At 42.0% G+C, this 18,552-nt stretch overlaps 1 protein-coding gene across 4 annotated transcripts in view; it reads left to right on the top strand.

Moving 5' to 3' along the window:
• Window positions 1–18,552, top strand: part of KIAA1217 (KIAA1217 ortholog) — a 325,759-nt gene that overhangs the window by 257,201 nt on the left and 50,006 nt on the right. For 2 of the 4 annotated variants that reach the window (XM_036844420.1, XM_036844417.1), the window contains exon 7: window positions 18,059–18,163. The exons of the other annotated variants lie outside the window; for them this stretch is intronic. In XM_036844420.1, the coding sequence (XP_036700315.1) occupies window positions 18,059–18,163 (105 nt within the window). The remainder of the gene's footprint in view (window positions 1–18,058; window positions 18,164–18,552) is intronic. 4 annotated transcript variants of the gene reach the window in all.

Raw genomic sequence — 18,552 nt, 5'->3', positions numbered from 1 at the left:
TGATGTCCCAGCCATTTAACCCCTCTTGTGATTAGTCGTCCTGCTCTCTGGTGGAGTTCACAGAGATTACACTTGTCCGTATTTGAATTTTGGACTTGATTTTTCATGAATGAAGTCATTCCAAAATATAGCCAGGTCTAAGCATTAATTTGAACTTCTAAAAATTGTGGGTCTTAAAAAGTCTGTATTGACTCTTACAGAGCCAACATATATTGCCAGTAATACCTACACTTTCTCCCTGTCCATCTTCAGAGCTGAAGGGATGCAATCTCTTTTTTTAAGTTTATTTTCTTGAAGTATAGTTATTTACAATGTTGTGTTAATTTCTGCTCTACAGCAAAGTGATTCATATTCTTTTTCATATTCTTTTCCATTATGGTTTAATCACAGGATATTGAATATAGTTCCCTTGTTGTTTATCCATCCTATATATAATAGTTTGCCTCTGCTAATCCCAAACTCCCAATCCATCCTTCCCCCAACCCCCCTTCCCCTTGGCAACCACAAGTCTGTTCTCTGTGAGTCTATTTCTGTTTCATAGATAAATTTATTTGTGTCATATTTTAGATTCCATATGTAAGTGATATCGTATGGTATTTGTCTTTGTCTGACTTACTTCACTTAGTGTGATAATCTCTAGTCCATCCATGTTGCTGCAAATGGCATTATTTCATTCTTTTTTGTGGCTGAGTAGTATTCCATTGTCTATATGTAACACATCATCTTTATCCATTCATCTGTCAGTGGACATTTAGGTTGCTTCCAAGTCTTGGCTATTGTGAATAGTACTGCTATGAACACTGGAGTGCATGTATCTTTTTGAATTAGACTTTTCATCTTTTCTGGATACATGCCCAGGAGTGGGATTGCTGGATCATATGGCAACTCTATTTTTAGTTTTTTAACTGTTTTCCAAAGTGGCTGCACCAATTTACATTCCCACCAACAATGTAGGATGAAGGGATCCAATCTCTTAATTGCAGACTTTTAGAAGAAGAAACAGGACACTTCCCAAAGGACCAATGATTGCTACTTCTCTAGTCAAATGATGTTTTCACTATCATGCAGCCTCAGGTTTTTTTGTCTTTGTAATAAAGGCAGTGTGTCCCTACTCCTGCAACAAGCACAGGGATCTAAGAAGACAAAAAAAAAAAAAAAAAGAGAGAGAGACAGAAAGAAAAGAAAAAGAAAAGAAACCCATGAGAGAGACCAAGTATAGGAAATGCCTTCCTTCTTTTCCCTAGGAATCATTATCTTATCTCTTTGGAGTCCACCCTGAGAATTTGTGGATCAAAAGCAGGTAGGAGGGGCTTCCCTGGTGGCACAGTGGTTAAGAATCCGCCTAGGAGGGGCTTCCCTGGTGGCACAGTGGTTAAGAATCCGCCTGCCAATGCAGGGGACACGAGTTCGAGCCCTGGTCCAGGAAGATCCCACATGCGGCGGAACAACTAAGCCCTTGTGCCACAATTACTGAGCCTGCACTCTAGAGCCCGTGAGCCACAACCACTGAGCCCACACGCCTAGAGCCCGTGCTCCGCAACAAAGAGAAGCCACCATAATGAGAAGCCCGCACGCCGCAACTAGAGAAAGCCCGTGTGCAGCAACGAAGACCCAATGCAGCCAAAAATAAATAAATAAATAAGTTTATTTTTAAAGAAACAGGTGGGAGTGGGGAGCTTCCTTCTACAGCCCCCGTAGGATCACTCAAGAGACCATCACCCCGTATCCTCTGATACCTTCACTCATTGGAAGGTCAAATACAGGTCTGTATTCAAGTAGCCAGAACATGAACAAACAGCTATTCATACTGGTTTGTACCTGTACCAAAAAAAAAAAAAGTGCTCTGTCACTTCCAGAGCAGGAATATTAAAAATTGCCCTCAGGGAAGAGAAAGAAAATGCAAAGCAGGTGATATCATAAGGCAGGGTGTAGGCTTGCCCTGGGGAGCGAAGGCTCTCATCAACTGGCAAGTGGAGCCTCACCCCAGATGGTGGGTGAGTCACGGGAGGTGGCCCAGAGCCCTGCTGGGAGCCCTGGATGGGCGAGGGGGTACACGTGGCCGGCTGTGTTTCCTTAGACCCTGCCTCGCCAGTAAGCCTCTGTGTCCTTGTTGTGACCAGGGGATGGCAACTAGGACCTCCGACGGGTTCTGTTGAAATGAAAACGGGTGTAAAATCGCTTTGTGAACTGGAAAGTTCTCCATAAATACGAGGCTTTACGACATACACCGTGAAGCCATAGCCCCTTTGCATAAAGGAGCAGTAGCGCACGGGCCATTTGGAGACTGTGTGTCTGAGGCGCCGTGTGTCCAGAGGCGGGCTTAGGTCCGTATTCTGGTCTCAGCCAGAACAGCCCGCCCAGACAGTACGTTGTGAAATAGATTAAAGGCGACCTGGAGTTTTTCCAGGTGCAGTTGCCTTGCTGCGCGGAACCCTCCCCTCACCGTGGTCGGCCATGGTGCCCGTCAGGAGCGCAGGCCCGGGTGTGGCTGAGCTTTGCCCAGCCTGCTGGGCCTGCCACGCATTTTTTTTTTTTTTTTTTGCTTCAGTCAAGATCACCAGACCAGAATGGAAAGAAAACTGTGGAGTCTAAAATAAGTTCCCTCTAACTAGACAATTGTGTGAGTCCAGAATTCTGCACCTGGCAGGGTGCGGTTCTTCTTGGGTTATGGGGGTAAAGAGCAGGGGCGCCTCTATTTAACAAGGGGTGGGAGCCCCTTGGGGGAAGGTGGGCCCTGTTTCCTGTGTGTCAAGTTCATTCAGCTACTTACGTTCCCTGCCATGACCTCGTTCACTGGCTTCCTGTGTTTGAACTTCTTGGGACTTTTCTTGCCTCTGGGATTTTGCATTTACTCTTCCTTTGCCTTGCGCTTCCTTCCACCTTCATCTACCTGGATGGCTCCTCCCTGACCTCAGGGTTTCACTGGAAGGCCATCAGCTCAGCAGGGCACACCTGCACACGTACCCATGCACATACACAGAACCGTGTAATTAGTATATCGATATTACAAATAATATATTATTACATTATAAATAAGGAATATCTGTATATTTATATACATATATATGGGCTTGGCTAAAAAGTTAATTCAGGCTTTTCCGTGATATTGTATGGAAAAACCTGAACGAACTTTTTGGCCAAAGATAGATATATATATATATATATATATATATATATTTTTTTTTTTTTTTTTTTTTTTTTTTTTAGTTATTTAGTATGTTGTACCATTACTTTCAACCCCTAGAATGTAAATTCCACCAGGGTAAGCCCTTTGTTTTATTTATTTATTTATTTTATTGGAGTATAATTGCTTTATAGTATTGTGTTAGTTTCTGCTGTACAATGAAGTGAATCAGCTATATGTATACATATATCCCCTCCCTCCCACCTCCCCCCCCCATCCCACCCATCTAGGTCGTCACAGTGCACCGAGCTGAGCTTCCTGTGCTTTATAGCATGTTCCCACTTGCTATCTGTTTTACATATGATAGTGTATATATGTCAATCCAATCTCCCAATTCATCCCACCCTCCCCTTCCCCCTGTGGGTCCACATGTCCCTTCTGTATGCCTATGTTTCTGTTCCTGCCCTGCAAATAGGTTCCTCTGTACCATTTTTCTAGATTGCACATAAATGCATTAATATACGATATTTTTCTCTTTCTGGCTTACTTCACTGAGTATGACAGGCTCTAGGTCCATCCACATCTCTACAAATGACCCAATTTTGTTCCTTTTTATGGCTGAGTAATATTCCATTGTATTTATGTACCACATCTTCTTTATCTATTCGTCTGTCAGTGGTCATTTAGGTTGCTTCCATGACCTGCCTATTGTAAATAGTGCTGCAGTGAACATTGGGGTGCATGTGTCCTTTTGAATTATGGTTTTCTCAGGGTATATGCTCAGTAGTGGGATTGCTGGGTCATATGATAGTTCTATTTTTAGTTTTTTTTTTTTTTTCAAGAACAAACTTTATTTTGAATTTTTAAAATAATTCAAAATAATAATATGAATAGTATATAGTAATTCCTAACACTATGTGCCAGCCACCACCCTAAACACTTGATACACATTAACTCATTCACTCCGCACAAGTACCCATTTTAGAGGTGAAGAAACTGTGGCACAGAGAGTCTAAATAACTTGTCAAGGGTCTTACAACTATTAAGTGACCTAGCCAAGATTCACACCCAAGCCTCCTGGCTCCCAACTCTGTGCTCTTGCCCACCTGCTGTATTGCCTCTCAAATGCCAGATATTCTGACAGACCACTGCAGCCTCTGGCAATCTCCCTTTAACAATGTTTTCTCATAACTCACTTTTAATGCAGAGCAGGGCTGAGATCCAGGAGATCTGTAGCTCTGCTACAAGTATCTGTGTAGTAAAATAATAATAATATTATTTGTCAAGCACCTACCATGTGCCAGGCACAGTGCTAAATTCTTTTTTTTTTTTTTTATATCAAATTGTGAGCATTTTCCAATGTCATTATAAACTCTTTTTTTTTCACACACACACTGTATTTTATTTTTACAAGAGATAAATAGACTGACACCAAGCATTGTACATGGATGACCACAACAAAAGCAACAATGATTGCAATTACCAAACATGAAACACACTCATACTATGTCATAATATTGACATTCAGTCCAGTAATCCTCCACTGTAACAGCTCCTTTACTTTGCAGTGAAAATTGATTTGTATGTTCTTTGCCTCTGAGTCCTTGTGGGATTTTTTTTTTTAATTCAGACAGAAAGTCACAAAAATTATACTCATCATCATCAGTTCACTCAGTCCCATGTAATTAATTTTTTTTCATCTTTATCTTTTGTTAGCACTTTTATGAGCTCATCAGTTTTTCATTAGAGTTCTGAAAATGCTTATTCATTCAGTTCAGCAGTACAGTCAGTTACCAGAAACCTGTACTTGTCAGAGTCTTTTCCATGAATTTCCTGACGATGAAACCCTTTTATAGGAACATATTTACAAAAGCATCAGAGTACACCCAGAACTGTCTGTAAATGACAAAAGACTTAAAAATGACCATGGTTAAAGACTTGATGAAAGTTCAGAATAATGCAGTTGACAAGAAAATTAGTTATTTCTGAGATATACATTTTAAAGTAATAACTAGGATTATGACATAACATTATACCAGAACATATAAGATTTTTAGAAATTTCATGTAATGTCTGAAACATTTATATTAACATATTTCCATACAAATAACCCAATGAAAGTTTAGTATTAGTTGTTTTGTTTGTTTGTTTATACTGCAGGTTCTTATTAGTCATCAATTTTATACACATCAGTGTATACATGTCAATCCCAATCGCCCAATTCAGCACACCACCATCCCCACCCCACCGCAGTTTTCCCCCCTTGGTGTCCATATGTCTGTTCTCTACATCTGTGTCTCAACTTCTGCCCTGCAAACCGGCTCATCTGTACCATTTTTCTAGGTTCCACATACATGCGTTAATATACGATATTTGTTTTTCTCTTTCTGACTTACTTCACTCTGTATGACAGTCTCCAGATCCAGCCACGTCTCAACAAATGACCCAATTTCGTTCCTTTTTATGGCTGAGTAATATTCCATTGTATATATGTACCACATCTTCTTTATCCATTCGTCTGTCGATGGGCATTTAGGTTGCTTCCATGACCTGGCTATTGTAAATAGTGCTGCAATGAACATTCGGGTGCATGTGTCTTTTTGAATTACGGTTTTCTCTGGGTATATGCCCAGTAGTGGGATTGCTGGGTCATATGGTAATTCTATTTTTAGTTTTTTAAGGACCCTCCATATTGTTCTCCATAGTGGCTGTATCAATTTACATTCCCACCAACAGTGCAAGAGGGTTCCCTTTTCTCCATACCCTCTCCAGCATTTATTGTTTGTAAATTTTTTGCTGATGGCCATTCTGACTGGTGTGAGGTGATACCTCATTGTAGTTTTGATTTGCATTTCTCTAATACTTAGTGATGTTGAGCATCTTTTCATGTGCCTCTTGGCCATCTGTATGTCTTCTTTAGTGAAATATCTATTTAGGTTTTCTGACCATTTTTTAATTGGGTTGTTTGTTTTTTTTGATATTGAGCTCCATGAGCTATTTGTATATTTTGGAGATTAATCCTTTGCTGCTTTGTTTGCAAATATTTTCTCCCATTCTGAGGGTTGTCTTTTCATCTTGTTTATGGTTTCCTTTGCAGTGCAGAAGGTTTTAAGTTTAATTAGGTTCCATTTGTTTATTTTTGTTTTTATTTTCATTACTCTAGGAGGTGGGTCAAAAAAGATCTTGCTGTGGTTTATGTCAAAGAGTGTTTTTCCTGTTTTCCTCTAAGAGTTTTATACTGTCCGATCTTACATTTAGGTCTTTAATCCATTTTAAGTTTATTTTTGTGTATGGTGTTAGGGAGTGTCCTAATTTTCATTCTTTTACATATAGCTGCCCAGTTTTCCCAGCACCACTTATTGGAAGAGGCTGTCTTTTCTCCATTGTATGTTCTTGGCTCCTTTGTCATAAATTAGGTGACCATATGTGCTTGGGTTTATCTCTGGGCTTTCTATCCTGTTCCATTGTTCTATATTTCTGTTTTTGTGCCAGTACCATATTGTCTTGATTACTGTAGCTTTGTAGTATAGTTTGAAGTCGGGGAGCCTGATTCCCCCAGCTCTGTTTTTCTTAAGATTGCTTTGACTATTCAGGGTCTTTTGTGTTTCCATACAAATTGTAAAATATTTTAATTATGTGAAGAATGCCATTGGTAGTTTGATAGGGATTGCATTGAATCTGTAGATTGCTTTGGGTAGTAGAGTCATTTTTACAATATTGATTCTTCCAATCCAAGAACATGGTATATCTCTCCATCTGTTTGTGTCACCTTTGATTTCTTTCATCAGTGTTTTATAGTTTTCTGAGTACAGGTCTTTTGCCTCCTTAGGTAGGTTTATTCCTAGGTATTTTATTCTTTTTGTTGCAGTGGTAAATGGGATTGTTTCTGTAATTTCTCTTTCTGATTTTTCATCATTAGTTATAGGAATACAAGAGATTTCTATGCATTAATTTTGTATCCTGCAACCTTACCAAATTCATTGATTAGCTCTAGTAGTTTTCTGGTGGCATTCTTAGGATTTTCTATGTATAGTATCATGTCACCTGCAAATAGTGACAGTTTTACTTCTTCTTTTCCAATTTGGATTCCTTTTATTTCTTTTTCTTCTCTGATTGCCGTGGTTAGGACTTCCAAAACTGTGTTGAATAAGAGTGGCGAGAGTGGACATCCTTGTCTTGTTCCTGATCTTAGTGGAAACGCTTTCAGTTTTTCACCATTGAGAATGATGTTTGCTGTGGGTTTGTCATATATGGCCTTTATGTTGAGGTAGGTTTCCTCTATGCCCATATTCTGGAGACTTTTTATCATAAATCGGTGTTGAATTTTGTCAAAAGCTTTTTCTGCATCTGTTGAGATGATCATGTGGTTTTTATTCCTTAATTTGTTAATATGGTGTATCACATTGATTTGCGTATATTGAAGAAACCTTGTATTCCTGGGATAAATTCCACTTGATCATGGTGTATGATCCTTTTAATGTGTTGTTGGATTCTGTTTGCTAGTATTTTGTTGAGGATTTTTGCATCTATGTTCATCAGTGACATTGGTCTGTAATTTTTGTGTGTGTGATAACTTCGTCTAGTTTTGGTATCAGGGTGATGGTGGCCTTGTTGAACGAATTTGGGAGTGTTCCTCCCTCTGCAATTTTTTGGAAGAGTTTGAGAAGGATAGGTGTTAGCTCTTCTCTAAATGTTTGCTAGAATTTGCCTATGAAGCCATCTGGTCCTGGACTTTTTTTTGTTGAAAAAGATTTTTAATTTCAGTTTCAATTTCATCACTTGTGATAGGTCTGTTTATATTTTCTAATTCTTCCTGGTTCAGTCTTGGAAAATTGTACCTTTCCAAGAATTTCTCCATTTCTTCAAGGTTGTCCATTTTATTGACATATAATTGTTTGTAGTTGTCTCTGATAGTCCTTTGTATTTCAGCAGTGTCAGTTTTGATTTCTCTGTTTTCATTTCTAATTTTATTGATTTGCATCCTCTTCCTTTTTTTCTTGATGAGTCTGTCTAAAGGTTAATCAATTTTGTTTATCTTCTCAAAGAACCAACTTTTAGTTTCATTGATCTTGGTATTGTTTTCTTCGTTTCTATTTCATTTATTTCTGCTCTGATCTTTATGATTTCTTTCCTTCTACTGACTTCGGGTTTTCTTTGTTCTTTTTTTCTATAGTTGCTTTAGGTGTAAGGTTAGATTGTTTATTTGAGATTTTTCTTGTTTCTTGAGGTGAGATTGAATTGCTGTAAACTTCCCTCTTAGAACTGCTTTTGTTGCGCCCCATAGGTTTTGGGTCATCCTGTTTTCATTTTCATTTGTGTCTACGTATGTTTTTATTTCCTCTTTGATTTCTTCAGTGATCTCTTGGTTATTTAGTAGTTCACTGTTTAGCTTCCATGTATTCGTGTTTTTTACAGTTTTTTCCCTGTAATTGATTTCTCATCTCACAGCGTTGTGGTCAGAAAAGATGCTTGACATGTTTTCAATTTTCTTAAATTTTCTGAGGCTTTCTTTGTGACCCAAGATGTGATCTATCCTGGAGAATGTTCCGTGTGCACTTGAGACAAAAGTGTATTATGCCACTTTTGGGTGGAATGTCCTATAAATATCAGTTAAGTCTATCTGGTCTATTGTGTCATTTAAATCTTATGTTTCTTTATTAATTTTCTGTCTGGATGATCTGTCCATTGGTGTAAGTGGGGTGTTAAAGTCCCCCACTATTATTGTGCCACTGTCAATTTCCCCTTTTATATCTGTTAGCATTTGCCTTATGTATTGAGGTGCTCCTGTGTTGGGTGCATATATATTTATAATTGTTATATCTTCTTCTTGGATTGATCCCTTGATTATTATGTAGTGTCCTTCCTTGTCTCTTGTTAACATTCTTTATTTTAAAGTCTATTTTATCTGATATGAGTATTGCTATTCCAGCTTTCTTTTGATTTCCATTTGCATGGAATATCTTTTTCCATCCCCTCACTTTCAGTCTGTATGTGTCCCTAGGTCTGAAGTGGATTTCTTGTAGACAGCATACATATGGGTCTTGTTTTTATATCCATTCAGCCAGTCTGTGTCTTTTGGTTGGAGCATTTAATCCATTTACAGGCAAGGTAATTTTCGATATGTATGTTCCTATTACCATTTTCTTAATTGTTTTGGGTTTGTTTTTGTGGGTCCTTTTCTTCTCTTGTGTTCCTGCCTAGGGAAGTTCCTTTAGCATTTGTTGTAAAGCTGGTTTGGTGGTGCTGAATTCTTTTGCTTGTATGTAAAGCTTTTGATTTCTCCATCTGAATGAGATCCTTGCCAGGTAGAGTAATCTTGGTTGTAGGTTTTTCTCTTTCATCGCTTTAAGTATATCCTGCCACTCCCTGCTGGCCTGCAGAGTTTCTGCTGAAAAATCAGCTGATAACCTTATGGGGATTCCCATGTATGTTATTTTTTGCTTTTCCCTTGCTGCTTTTAATATTTTCTCTTTGAATTTAATTTTTGTTAGTTTGATTAACGTGTTTCTTGGAGTGTTTCTCCTTGGTTTTATCCTGTATGGGACTGTGCTTCCTGGACTTGGGTGGGTATTCCCTTTCCCACGTTAGGGAAGTTTTCAACTATAATCTCTTCAAATATTTTCTCAGACCCTTTCCTTTTCTCTTCTTCTTCTGGGACCCCTATAATTCGAATGTTGGTACATTTAGTGTTGTCCCAGAGATCTCTGAGATTGTCTTCAATTCTTTTCATTCTTTTTTCTTTATTCTGCTCCTTGGCAGTTATTTCCACCATTCTGTCTTCCAGCTCACTTATTCGTTCTTCTACCTCAGTTATTCTGTTATTGATTCCTTCTAGTGTATTTTTCAGTTCAGTTATTGTATTGTTCATCTCTGTTTGTTTGTTCTTTAGTTCTAGATCTTTGTCAAACATTTCTTGTATTTTCTCGATCCGTGCCTCCATCTTTTTCCAAGATTCCGGATCATCTTTACTATCATTACTTTGAATTCTTTTTCAGGTAGGTTGCCTATTTCCTCTTCGTTTATTTTGTCTTGTAGGTTTTCACCTTGCTCCTTCATCTGTAACATATTTTTTTGTGATCTCAATCTTTTTTTTTTTTTTTTAATGGGTGGGATTGTGTTCCTGTCTTCCTGGTTGTTTGGCCTGAGGCTTCCCGCACTGGAGTTTGTAGGCTGTTGGGTAGAGCCGGGTCTTGGTGCTGAGATGAGGACCTACAGGAGATCTCACTCTGATGAATATTCCCCGGGGGTCTGAGGTTCTTTGTTAGTCCAGTGGTCCTGACTCAGAGCTCCCACCATAGGAGCTCAGGCCCGCACCCCGGCTTGTAAACCAAGATCCTACAAGCTGCGCAGGGGGGCAAAAAGAAAAGGAGCAGAACAATTACAAAGAGTAATAAATAAAATAAGATGAGAAAACTAACAGATATGTTAGAAAAAATTAAAATATAGATGAAACAACAGCCAGAAGGTAAAACAGAACCACAATAGCCAAAAAAAAAAAAAAACAGCTGGAAAAGGCCTTGGCTGTGGGGGGGCGGGGCTTTGGCAGCGGCAGGGTTTAGGCCAGGGCGGGGTCTAGGTTTAGAACCACGTTTGGATGGAAAAGGCCCTGGGGGGGTGCGGGGTGGGGGTGGGGCTTAGCCTCAGCAAGGCTGGAGGGGCCCAGGAGCACTTCTGGCCTCAGAGGGCAGAGGAGCAGGCCCAGGACCCCAGCAGGCTTTCTGGGCCCGAGTGGGCAGGGGAAACACTAGGTGCGTTCCCCCCATCCTCTGATTCTGGAGGCTCCTTCCCTATTCGTCTCTCCTCTTCTCACTGCCCACCCCCCCCCCCCCCGCCCCTATGACCCACGCAGCTGGAGGGGGCCCTGAAAGGCAGGGGACCAGGTCCGGAAGCCCACCAGGCTTCCCAGGGCCCAAGTGGGTGGGGGAAACTAGCTGCATCTCCCCTGATCCTCCAATCCTGGAGGGCCCCTCCCTGTCTGCCTCTCCTCCTCTTCTCCCCCTCCCTACGCCCCTAGGACCAGCATGGCCGGCGGGGGCCCCAGAAGGCAGAGAACCCAGCCCGCGACCCAGCAGGCTTCCCGGGGCCTGATTGGGCAGGGGAAATGCTAGCCGCACTCTCCCCTCATCCTCCGAGCCCCCGAGGGTCCCTCCAGGTGTGGGAACCCCTCCCCTCTCCCAGCCACGCCTCAGGGGCACCGGTCCCATCTGGCCTCCACTTTTCCTCCCCCCTCAATCCCCGCCATGTCCTACCCAGTCGCTCGGGGCTTCCTCCCGTCTCCTTGAGTGTCAAGGTCCCCCAGCAGCATCTGGTAGGTGCCCTAGTTGTGGGGAGACGTGGACTCTGTGTCCTCCCACTCCACCACCTTTTCTCCACCACCTTTTCTCCACCAAGCCCTTTGTTTTATTCACCACTAATTCCCCAGCAGTTAGAATTGTGCCTGGCATAGTTGATGCCAGAAAAATCGTTGCTGAATGAATGAACTTGAAGGGATAAAAGGAAGCCTTACGTATCCATAAGGTTTTGCCTGTTATAATGTGCTTGTGCATGTATTTTCTCCTTTGCCCTCCTTCCCCATGTCACTGTAGGAGGACAGCCCTGTGGGACAGCTAAGGCAGTTGTTATCCTAGTTTGATGGTTGAGGAAACTGAGACTCAGAGACATGCAGTGATTTATGAGTGCTAATTTGTATCTCCCCTTGAATGTCTGTTGGTCAACTCAGCATGTCCAAAAACGAACTCCTGTCTTCCCATCTCGGGTATGACTACTTCTTTCATCCATTACTTGGGCCAAAGGCCTTGGTGTCTTATTGACGCTGTCCTTCACATTCCACACCAGACAGCAGAGGATGCTCTCAGAACTGTATCCGAAGATGCCCAGACTCCAGCCCTTGCGCTCGACCTCACTGCCACCACACCAGTCAATTTCTTCTCATCTGTTCTGCTCCTCAGTCATTCAGGGGCAAAGTCATACCAGCAGAGGGACAGCAAGGCTGAGAAAGAGGTCAGGACAGTGGAGAGTATGTGAGGGGGTCCACCAGGTGAGGAGCAGGAAAATTAAAAGGAATCCCCACACAGTATTGATGGCTGGCAGTGAAGGAGGTAAGGCCAGCATGCAGGCAAAGAGCTGGTTTGTGTGAATAAGGGAACAGAAGACAACCAAAGATTGCTATTCTTAAAGGGGACTTTGGAGTTTCAGATCTAGAATGTAAAACTGTACCAAGTAAGAATTTAAGGTCAGAGAATGTCTGAAGAAGAGTTTGGGGATCTTAGTGCCAAATTTCTGAAAGGGTTATTGGTGTGGATGTTGAAGCTATAAAAGGTCATGGCCTGGGGTGTGGCAGCCAGGAGGCCAGCTTCCTGTGCTGAGGTCATCCAAGGATGTGAGGGAATTTCCTGGATGTGGTAGGGAACTTAAGGATGAGTAATTCAGAACTCAGAAGCAGGGGAGATGGTGAGAGTTTGGACAGATGATGGATTGAAGTGGCAAAGGGAAGATAGAACAGCCCTAGTCTCCTTTCTCCATGAGCAGAGGGCAGGGGGAGAGATAGCAGCCTTCAAGGTCAGGGTTACAGATGATATTTCTTCCTGAGCCTCTGTGTGCCCCGTCCTCCTCTAAGGACTGAGGATGCAAGAAAAGGTGCAAGACGCGGCTGTTATCCCTAAGGAGCATGCGGTGGTACCCAGGCAGTACTCTTGCCTACGAAATATTTAGAGGTACATGTCATTGCAGCCCCATTGCAGTTACCACTAATTCTGTCAATATCTCCTCAATAAATCTAGATGTTTCCATGAGAAGTTAAATTTATTGGGCACTTTTAGAAGAATGTCTTTAGTTATCAGCTCTTTCACCAGTAGGTTAACTTTGGGCAGAAATAGGAAGCTCATGGCTCAGAATCCTCTTTAAAGCTTTAGCACAAAGTCAGATCATTTGAATTCCAGTACTCTGTGAACTCATCTAAAAACACTGTCTTCAATTACTCTGGATTTTTTTCCCTCATAGCAAAGAATCGGGGCATGAACAAACAAGGGCATGGCCTAGCTTTAAACCTGTTCACTGTTCAAGTTCTGGGAAAAACGCCTTCAGCACTGCCAAGACGAAAGGGTTTTAAGTCACTTAGATTGCTCCTAGAAAAAAAATTGACTTTGTGAAAGGCAGGCATTGCTTAAGGATGATGATACTTGCCATGTCCACAGCAGCTCACATGGTGCCTAGCACATATTAAGTGCTCAGAAATGTTTGTTGATGACTCATTGACCATTTATCACTTTCTGAAGGGGAGAGAGGTGACAGGGAATGAGCAGGAACCAGAAAAATAATTACAAAATATTAGAACTAGAAGGGAATGATGGACCACCTAGCAAGTACTCTCAGAAAGCCAGCCCTGGTTACTACAGTTGTTACTGACTATCCTGTACACTACGTTCCAAAGTTAGTAACTGGTTACCAAGGTGAACGTGGACTTGGGACCTTATCACATCAGCTTGGTTGGCTGGTGTCAGCCAGCTCCCAGCACTTTTGGGTATTTAACAACATTTCCTTAGGGGTTTATTATAGGGGAATTCCATTCTTATACTACTTGTTTTTTAATAGCCATTAATTTACCTAGATACACAATGATAAAGACTTAATTCAGGCTTAAGGAGGCCTCAGTCAGTCCAAAGACAAGTCCCCAGTCAAAAAACATTGACAGTGAAAACTTAAATCAAAAAGTCGTATGAATGGACTCACTGGCTAAAAATATCTCCCCAAATGCAGATTTTTTTTTTCCTTCCCTGGACTCTGCAGACAGAGAGCAGACCACGAGCAGTCTGGGTTTTGCTTCATCTTCACAGGCAGACATGAGGCTTGCAGGAAAGCTGGTTGTAGCAACAGGAATTTAATACTGGGATCAGCACCTTCTCTGGATTGGATTTGAATTTTTTATTAATATTATGCTTGGACCCTGAGAAAATTCATTCAGCCAGCCTGACTTATGACACTAAATGACTAGTTAACCATACATACTAATCACATAAATATGGTTTATGGAATGATATAAAATGGTTTATGAAATCACTTTTAAACCGTCTTTTCAACAGTAGTAATTATACCTGCCCTGGAATACCTTAAACCAAGCGATACTGGCAAGAATTAACTTGAGCATCTTTAGTATTCTGGTGATTATCGTACAAAATTGCCACTGCAATAAAATGACAGGGTCGTTTTAATTTCTCTTCCACTGCATTTCTGTCTTTTCCCCTTTCCCATTAAAACATACTTCATAACATTTCATCATAGAAGTCTGCCTAAGTTTCCAGTTGCTGAAATTTAGTTAAACCATAAAATTGTTTCCAGATTACCAACCATGAAATGGAAAGACAATCTTATTTATGAATTTATAGATCAGATAATCTCCCTCAAATGAATCCTGAAACCAGAAGCACTTTGATGATTAAACAGGAGGGAAAAAGTTTTCTCATTACCATGTGTCAAAAGAATTATATTTTTGTGAAGTGGATTTGGCCAAGACGGTGGAACACGCATGTGCAATCCGTGTGCACGGCGCCTGGGGCATGCACTGTTTCCTGAGCAGGGGGAGAGAATCGCTCTCCCTTGACCGTCAAGCTCAAGTGTACTGAACTCTCAAGGTTCTGACAGATCATGTCTCCTTCCTGGTGACCCCACTGGTGACATAGCCTGGAGGAGGCCACCCAAGGAGCATCCAGTCCTGTCCTCACAGATACAAAAAGGAGAACAAGTGTGTGTGTATCCGGACTAGACACACAGATACAAGAAGGAGAACAAGAGTGTGTGTATCCGGACTAGACACACAGATACAAGAAGGAGAACAAGAGTGTGTGTATCCGGACTAGACGCACAGATACAAGAAGGAGAACAAGTGTGTGTGTATCCGGACTAGACGCACAGACACAAGAAGGAGAACAAGTGTGTGTGTATCCGGACTAGACGCACAGACACAAGAAGGAGAACAAGAGTGTGTGTATCCGGACTAGACGCACAGACACAAGAAGGAGAACAAGTGTGTGTGTATCCGGACTAGACGCACAGACACAAGAAGGAGAACAAGTGTGTGTGTATCCGGACTAGACGCACAGACACAAGAAGGAGAACAAGTGTGTGTGTATCCGGACTAGACGCACAGATACAAGAAGGAGAACAAGTGTGTGTGTATCCGGACTAGACGCACAGATACAAGAAGGAGAACAAGTGTGTGTGTATCCGGACTAGATGCACAGATACAAGGAGAACAAGTGTGTGTGTATCCGGACTAGATGCAGGGCTTTTGTTCCACAGCATCCAGACCCTCATCCTATGTCAACATCATCCCTGGGGAGTCAGGAGAGTGGGGTGCCATTTGGGGGTTTTCTTTCTCTGCATCCTAAAACCATTGTCTAGCAGAAGATGGGTGAGAAGCCAGGTACCTACTGAGCCAAGGAGGATGCCAAAGGCATGTATGAAGCCCTGTGGACACCCCTCTGAGAGGACCCACCTGTGCTGAACCATTCGGCAGTACTCACCATGGTGATGAATCTGTTGACGGTCAATGTCTTGAATCTGGAATGATTCTGGTGCTTTGTTTCAGTTTTTAATGCTGCTGCCCTCCTTTGTTAGACCAGTTAATGAAAGCTGGTGACCAGAGAGGGACCAGAGAGTACACTGATTTAGCCCTAATCAGGACCGTGCCTAGGCCAGCATTGGAATCCATCTGCCGTTTCTCTCCCACCACACTCTTGCTTATTCTCTGCATCTGTGGACTTACCTACTGTTTACATCTCTTAATATTATTGCCTCTTGAGTGTAGTTAGTCTGTCTCCACACCTTCGTATCCTGCACTACAGCTTCACAGAACCCATTAAGCCTCTTCCTAACCAAAGCTGTCTAGACCCTAAGAATGTCCTGCCATTTTAAAAGAAATGACATCCTTTGCATTTGCCTAGGATTGAATAAGAGCAGTAAACTCGTACATCTCGGGGTAGCTCTCCGCCGCTCTTAGGGCCTTGAGTTTGGCTTCCAGCATTACTGTGGGAAGAATGGGGGTTCTGGACAACTTCTACCTGGAACTCAGCAGGTCCCCCCAGAAGTGGTCCATTTCCCAAGAGCTCATTTGTGTGAGTCTGTTCCCCTGACCCGTGGAGACCAGCCACCACCCCATCGTTTCCAAGGTGCCATGCAACTTGGGTCTGATAAACTTGGGATCTCCAGTGGGTATTTACTAACCTGCTTTCTTGAGTGGAATTTCTTATTTTTCTCTTTGGCAATGCACTGCTTAATGGCAGACAGGCCGCCAAGAATACACGTATAACTGAAAATGCTCTGCAGCTCAGAGGTTTAGCGTTCACAGCTATGCCTGGAAACACTTGGAAAGTCACTCCGGGTAGATGCATATCTCTTCTCACTGTTTGAGATTTCTTCTTTCCACACTATTAGAACAAAGAGATCATACTATTAATACTTAATTTTTCCCCCCAGTGGGTTGACAACCATTAACTCTCCAGACTGCACGACTTACATCCAAAAAACCCAATATTATGACACAACCATCCATTTTAAACTAAAGAAAATGCATGGAATTCTGTAGTCAGAAGCTTGCAATTGTGAAATGAATCTCAATGTTTTTTTTTACGGCACTAAGAGTTATATTCCAAAGGCAAAACGCAAGACCAAAAAGTTGTGTATGAACAAAATTACCCTTGAAAATCCTCTTGATTGCCATGAAGTTCAAGATACAGATACAGCATCTCTCGTGAAGTCCAGCATAACCAGTTATTTTGTTCTAGTGAAAGAACAGGCCACCATGACTTTTTCTGTTGGGTACCAGATAAAGTAGTTGGCTTGTATTTAAAAGCCACAGTGTCTGAAAGTGCTGTTTGTAGCCCAGGAATCATCACCATTGCTCATACTACAAGAGGCCCGTGGGACTGAGACCCCCAGTGAAGAATGGGGTCCCTTTTCTGTCTCAGGCTGGGACTAGACACTTGCTGATGGGATACGATGGTAGTCCAGGTGTCCACACTGTTCTGACTCTTCTCCCTTCTCTCTTTTATTGTCTTGAACTACCAAGTAGGTATAACTGAATTCACATGCCATTGCGTGTGTGATTGCTGTCCTTAGCAGAGGTCACTCTGTGGTGGTGATTTGATAATGTGTTGGGAATACTGGTAATAGTTCCATGGCACTGCCATTGTCTGACATACAGAAATGTGAGCCAGTTTCAAAAGCTACATGAATTGTGCATAGCACTGGAGAGCCCTGAACAGAGAGGTGTAGTATCTGTGCATAATATCAAAATTGGGAAGAGTTTTTATTCAGATCTTGAGATAACCAAGTTGTTAGGCGTATTTGTTTTCCTGCTTGATCCTGTAAAAGCCCCCAGGTTCCTATGACATTGATTTGAGGACCCTCTACCCTCAAGGAAACATTGATTTCAAGCACACTTTTCCATGTTCGTAAGAGACATTCGCTTTGTGTTGCTCTTGGGCTTTACAACAAGTTTTACTCCAAACACACAACGAACATCTCCATCATTTCCACCAAAATCAGTCAGCAGCCTCCCAGCTGCGGGGAGGAGCACAGCTCAGAAGTGGCCTAGGGCCCCGCTGGTGCAGAGGTCAAATAGTAAAAGAAGGGCAGAAAGGCTCAAAAACACAAAGATGCACAAAGAGAATTGTTTCCAAGCTTTTCCGTTTTCCATGAGGCCTCTGCTGGTCTGTCCAGTGTCTTTTCAGTAAGGTCATCGGGTTAATACTAAACTCTGACCATCAAATCTTGAGCTCAGTGGGAATTTGCAGGCTCGTTAGCTTCCCCAAGCCAGGTTGGGGTGAACTTTGGAGGCCTGCTTAGTGGAACTTCTGTAACCCTCAGATGATCATTCACCTAGACAAACCAGTCTGAAAGTCAACATAAGCGTTAACAAACAATTCTCTTGTTTTACAGAGAGAGGATGCAAGCCATGGAGAAACAGATTGCCAGTTTAACTGGCCTTGTTCAGTCTGCGCTTTTTAAAGGGCCCCTTACAAGTAATAGCAAAGATGCCTCTAGGTAAAAAAAAAAAAAAAGAAAGCAAACCAATTCAAAGTAATTCAATCTGTTTCTCTTTAATGATTAAGATCATTCATTCATTCCAATCGTTTTCTTGTAATCATTTCAAGGCTGAAAATATCCACATCTCTATGAATCATGGTTTGTTTGTTTGCTTGTCTATTTCCGGTAATTCTTTGGCCCAAGAAGGGTAAATGGGCTCCCCAGTGCATGTGGCTTCATGGACCGCTGTGCCGTGCCTGCCGCCACCATCCACACGTATCCACATCCTCCGTCATCTGAGAGCCATGAGCGTGCCTCAGCTGCACACCTGGGAAGCCTCTTCCATCCCGGCCAGTAGTGGTGCTGATGCTGAAATACCTTCATTGCTTAATACCCTCACTAGCTGC

Source organism: Balaenoptera musculus, chromosome 2 (genome assembly GCF_009873245.2).
Source record: "Balaenoptera musculus isolate JJ_BM4_2016_0621 chromosome 2, mBalMus1.pri.v3, whole genome shotgun sequence".
Classification (NCBI taxonomy): domain Eukaryota; kingdom Metazoa; phylum Chordata; class Mammalia; order Artiodactyla; family Balaenopteridae; genus Balaenoptera; species Balaenoptera musculus.
Note: the sequence above shows the minus strand (reverse complement) of the source record. Positions and strands in the feature narration are given on the sequence as shown.